Here is a 5,789-nt window from a genome sequence, read left to right on the forward strand (position 1 = left end):
CCAGCCTAGCGACAGACAGTAGGGCAACATAGTAAAACCCTGTCTCTACAAAAAATTAAAAATTAGCCAGGCCTAGTGACATACTCCTATAGTCCCAGCTACTTGGGAGGCTGAGGCAGGAGAATCACTTGAACCCAGGAGGTGGAGGTTGCAGTGAGCTGAGATTGTGCCACTGCACTCCAGCCTAGCGACAGACAGTAGGGCAACATAGTAAAACCCTGTCTCTACAAAAAATTAAAAATTAGCCAGGCCTAGTGACATACTCCTATAGTCCAGTAACTTGGGAGGCTAAGGTAGGAGGATCACTCAAGCCCAGAAGTTTGAGGCTGCATTGAGCTGTGATCATGCCACTGCATTCCAGCCTGGATGACGCAGTGAGACCCCATCTCTGGAAAAAACAAAAAAAAACCAAAAAAACAGGCCAGGTGTAGTGGCTCCTGCCTGTAATCCTAGCATTTTGGGAGGCCAAGGCAGGCGGATCAGTTGAGGTTCGGAGTTCGAGACCAGCCTGACCAACATGATGAAACCCCATCTCTACTAAAAATATGACAATTAGCCGTACGTGGTGGTGCATGCCTATAATCCCAGCTACTCGAGAGGCTGAGGCAGGAGAATCACTTGAACCCAGGAGACAGGGGTTGCAGTGAGCCGAGATCCTGTCACTTCACAACAGCCTGGTCAAAAGAGCAAAACTCCGTCTCAAAATAAAAAACAAAAACAAGAAGTGATGGTAAACTTAATGAGGAAAAAGAGTAACAAGAGCAGCTGACATTTATTTAGCTCTTTACTCTCTTTAGATTGTTTATTTTATTATTTATTTACTTACAGAGATGAGGGTCTCACTATGTTGCCCAAGCTGGTCTCAAACTCCTGGGATCAAGCGATCCTCCCTATTCAGCTTCATGAGTAGCTAGAACTACAGGTGCCCACCACTGTGCCTGGCTTATGATGATCTCTTTTGAGGTACAATCCACATTTTACTGAGGAGGAAACTGAGGCTCAGAGAGGTGCAGTCACTTGTCGAAGGTCACACAGGCAAGAACAGGTTCTGAGGGTGGGGAGCAGGTGGCCTAAGGACAGAGGTTGACTTAACTTATCTGGACCCAGTTTCCTAGGCCCTCGGGACACACAGAACTTTAAAAGGGGTGAAGACAGCCAACACTCACCAAACTCGTATTGCATGCCAGCCACCATGCATTTCTATACATCACCTCAGCTAATCTTTTTTCTTTTTTTTTTTTTTAGAGACTCTCGCTCTGTCGCCCAGGCTGGAATGCAGTGGCGTGATCTCGGTTCACTGCAACCTCCTCTTCCCAGGATCAAGTGATTTTCCTGCCTCAGCCTCCCCAGTAGCTGGGACTACAGGCATGCACCACCATGCCCGGCTAATTTTTGTATTTTTAGTAAACACGGGGTTTCACTTGTTGGCCAGGCTGGTCTCGAACGCCCGACCTCAAATGAACCTCCTGCCTTGGCCTCCCAAAGTGCTGGGATTACAGGTGTCGGCCACCGCACCCAGTCAACACTAGTGCAGTCTTCTTTTTTTTTTTTTGAGACGGAGTCTCGCTCTGTCACCCAGGCTGGAGTGCAATGGCACAATATCAGCTCACCGCAACCTCTGCCTCCTGGGCTCAAGCAATTCTCCTGCCTCAGCCTCCCAAGTAGCTAGGATTTACAGGCATGTACCACCATGCCCGGCTAATTTTTTGTATTTTTGGTGGAGACGGGGTTTCTCCATGTTGGTCAGGCTGGTCTCGAACTCCCGACCTCAGGTGATTCACACACCTCGGCCTCCCAAAGTGCTGGGATTACAGACGTGAGCCACTGTGCCCGGCCTAATTTTTGTATTTTTAGTAGAGACGGGGTTTTGTCATGTTGCCCAGGCTGGTCTCAAACTCCTGATCTCAGGTCATCCACCCACCTCGGCCTCCCAGAGTGTTGGGATTACAGGCGTGAGCCACCACACCTGTTTTTTCTTCTTTTTCTTTTTCTTTTTTCTTTTTTTGAGATGGAGTCTTGCTCTGTGGCCTGAGAGCAGTGGCACGATCTCGGCTCACTGCAACCTCCACCTCCCGGGTTCAAGTGATTCTCCTGCCTCAGCCTCCTGAATAGCTGGAACTACAGGCGCCCCCCACCACGCCCAGCTACTTTTTGTATTTTTTAGTAGAGATGGGGTTTTGCCATATTAGCCAGGCTGGTCTCGAACTCCTGACCTTGTGATCCACCCACCTCGGCCTCCCAAAGTGCTGGTGTGAGCCAGCATGCCTGGCCAACTAGTGCAGTCTTAACAAAGTTTGCCAGATGAGGAAACTGAGGTTCAGAGACGTTGAATAACTGGTTCAAGGGCACACAGCCACAGAGCTGGGGTTTAAACACAGGTCTGTCTGACGCCAAGCTGGGTTTCCTTCCTCCACACCCAGTGGCCTCTCTTACCTGTCCCAGGACTTTCCTCTGCCCAGTTGTGGCCCCAGTCCTAGTGTCTTGTGAGTGTCAGCCAGTGGAGGGGAGAATCAGTGTGGGTGACCTGAGGACCAGGCAGGGCAGCCTAGGGGACGTGTTCTCCAATGTCCAGCAGAGGGCACTCCATCTGCAGCCAGGCTTCCGAAGCTGTTTCTGGGTGGCCACCTGGGAGCCCCAGGAGAGCCTGGAGATTGGGTGTGGCTCATGGGAGTTCTCAGCCTGTGTGTTCCATCCTCTTTGACCTCTCATAGAGAGGTGCGTGTCCTTAGCTCCCACCTAGGTCCCAGGGTACCCCCTGAGATGGGAATCATCCACCCAAGATGGGTCTCATTTTTTGGATGAGGAAACTGAGGCTGGGTGTATAAGAGACCTAGTCACAGCTGGTGCCAGTTGCCCTAGAAAGGGAGATTTGCCAAGCTCCCCACCCCCCAACCCACACACCATGCCTCAGGAGACTGTGCCTTGGGGCTGTGGGGGAGCCCAGTGATGATTCTAACCTTCTGTACCTTGGCTCAGTTCCTGCAGCTGTTTCCCAGGGAGGTAGGGGCCCTGGGAAGATCTGACTGCAGCAGCAGGCAGGAAGGAAAAGGTGCAGGGAAGTGTTCAGTGTGCAGGGCACCCCAGTCGTCCACTCAGGCCCCATCAGTTGTGATGGGTGGGTGGATGGGGTTGGGTTAAGCATTACCCTCCAAGGTAACAGCCTGGGCTGGTCTTAGAGGAGACATCATCTTTGGAAACCAGGAGAACAGGTTCATGGAGACCTCATCTCCGGTGGGGTGAGTCACCCCTACTCTGTCCCCTGAGGAGGAGGCTGCGGGAGTCTGGAGGCTGGGCCTCATATTGGCTGGCTTTTACCTCTTGGTTCTCTGCAGGGGCTGATGGAGCCCCCAACCCCAGCTCCTCCTACCACAGAAACAGGGGCTGGCAATGGGGTGCCAGGGTCATCACCTACTTTCCCATTGTTGGGGTGGGGGCATCTGCCCAGGAATGAGAGCCGGCAGCCTCCAGACTAGTCCTTTGGTTGCCCATACACTCTAGCTAAGTGGGGTGCATGGCCTAAGCCCACAGACAGGATCCCTGGGGAGCTCCGCAGGCTCAGCTGGGCCTGGTACAGACCTGGGAGTCATTTCATCTATCAGAGCCCATTTCTTCCCCTTCAGATTGGAGTAATAGCACTTCAAAAGTGGTGCAGGGAGCTGGGTGCAGTGACGCACACCTGTGGTCCCAGCTATTCAGAAGGCTGAGGCAGGATTGCCTGACCCCAGGACTTTGAGGCTGCAGTATGCAACCACTGCACTCCAGCCTGGTTAACATAGCAAGACCCCATCTCTTAAAAAAAAAAAAAAAAAAAAAAAAAGGCTGTGCACGAGGTATGGGAAACCACCAACCACTGAGCATTTGCCATATGCAGGTGTTGAACTTGGCTTCTTTCATGCAACACCTCATTTAATCTCCACTTGATCTCAGCCAGAAGGCCAAGAAGCGACTGATCTTTGGAACAACTCTTTGATAGGCTGTTTGCATTATCCCCCTTGTTATAAAGGAATAAGCTGAGGCTCAGAGAGGTCAGTTAACATGCACAAGGCCACACAGCTGGCAGCCCCATGTTGTCTTGACTCCACATCTCTACCTCATGAAGGCAAATGAGAGGGGGCTCGTATTCTTCCCTCCACCTCCCTGTCTTCTGTCCCGTCACCACACATGAAGTGGTCTGTCCTTGCCTGTTTCCCTCTTGATGTCATTTACACAACATCGTTTGAGCATCTGCTGTGTTCTAGGGCCCACTAGGCTAAAAGCAGTTTCAGGGCAGGGACTGATTTTTATTCAGTGGTCACTGACCCTCCTACTGTGTGTCAGACTCTCTGTGCTTGCTCTGGGGGACCCAGCAGAAGACATCATTGGAACTGAGGAGGTACCTGTGGACAAAGCAAATGGAAGTGAAGGAAGGGGGCAGGCCTGGAGGTGGGGGACCCCTCTCTCTCTCTCACACACACACACACACATGCGCGTGCACACACAAACACATACACACACATGAGGCTGGTTCAGAGGGGGCAGAAGCAGCTGCCTTTATTGGGGGCCATGGGCTGACTGATTTCAGTCAAAGGCCACACACTTGATCTTGAAGTCACCGTCAGCTGCCATGTAGTTGATGGCCTCCAGGTTGAGGCGGTTGGGGAACTTGAATTCGTATCCATCTGGCAGCTTGATGGTCAGGTCGGCCTGGTCAAAGGTGATGCACACCTGGGGGTACAGGAGAGCAGTGAGCCAGGCCCACAGGCCATGGGCCCTTCCAGAACCCGTTCCTCATGCGGCCCTGACACAGCCCCAGTTTGTGGCTGAGCCTACGGAAGTGCATTTATAATATTTTTTCTTTCTTTCTACTCTAATCCCATGACAGATTTTTTTTTTTTTTTTGAGACGGAGTCTCCTCTGTCACCCAGGCTGCAGTGCAGTGGCGCCACCACGCCTGGCTAATTTTTTGTATTTTTCTCCATGTTGGTCAGGCTCATCTCGAACTCCCGACCTCAGGTGATCCACCCGCCTAGGCCTTCCAAAGTGCTGGGATTATAGGCATTAGCCACCGAGCCCAGGCTTTTTTTTCTTTTGTTTTATTCTAATTAACCACTGAGGTTCCAAGAGGGGCAGACACTGGTCATCACACAGGAAGGGAGGGAAGAGGAGGGGAAAGAGAGCAGGCAAGGCCAAGATCTCGTCACTAACCCAGCTCCGCCCCAGCCCACCCAGCCCCTGTCCCTGGTCCCGGTTCCAGTCTCCGCAGCCCACCTCTGCGACACTTCCAGGCTGGAAAGGAAAGGCAGCCTCCCGCTGCTCGGTCCCCCAGGCCCCGCCGTCCTTGCTGTTGCACACGATGGTGTTGGCGTCGCCATGGGCGTTGAAGCGAGGGTTGAAGTGCAGGCACAGGTTGTTGCTATCTTTGCCCAGGTTCAGCACGAAGCTGGGGGGTAATGGGTGGGTGTGAGGCCACCTCGGCCAGCTCCAGCCCCACCGACTGACTAATCTGTCACTCAGTACCCCATGAACACACTTTGCTTGAAGAACTCACTAACAGAGACAAGAAACCTGGATTCTAGCTCTGGCCCTGACAGCTGCTTACGGTGTGAGCGTGAGCTAGTCCCTGCCCCTCCTTGCCTGTTTGCTCATCTGTACAATGGGGGCTGCACAGGAGGACTTGCTAGATTCTTTTTTTTTTTTTTTTTTGAGACGGAGTCACGCTCTGCCGCCCAGGCTGGAGTGCAGTGGCCGGATCTCAGCTCACTGCAAGCTCCGCCTCCCGGGTTCACGCCATTCTCCTGCCTCAGCCTCCC

At 52.6% G+C, this 5,789-nt stretch overlaps 1 protein-coding gene across 5 annotated transcripts in view; it reads right to left on the reverse strand.

The window, feature by feature from the left end:
• Positions 1-1,206: 1,206 nt before the first annotated feature.
• The window catches only part of LGALS1 (lectin, galactoside-binding, soluble, 1), a 9,872-nt gene continuing 5,289 nt past the window's right edge, over positions 1,207-5,789 (reverse strand). For 3 of the 5 annotated variants that reach the window (XM_011978902.1, XM_011978901.1, XM_011978900.1), the window contains exons 3-4: positions 5,248-5,419; positions 4,505-4,704 (exon numbers count right to left, since the gene is read on the reverse strand). In XM_011978902.1, the coding sequence (XP_011834292.1) occupies positions 4,558-4,704; positions 5,248-5,419 (319 nt within the window). In that variant the 3' untranslated portion in view covers positions 4,505-4,557. Of the gene's footprint in view, positions 1,249-4,049; positions 4,054-4,504; positions 4,705-5,247; positions 5,420-5,789 lie in introns of those variants that run through there. The other 2 variants (XM_011978903.1, XM_011978904.1) reach the window with 2 other exon arrangements.

Source organism: Mandrillus leucophaeus, unplaced genomic scaffold (genome assembly GCF_000951045.1).
Source record: "Mandrillus leucophaeus isolate KB7577 unplaced genomic scaffold, Mleu.le_1.0 Scaffold2, whole genome shotgun sequence".
NCBI lineage: Eukaryota > Metazoa > Chordata > Mammalia > Primates > Cercopithecidae > Mandrillus > Mandrillus leucophaeus.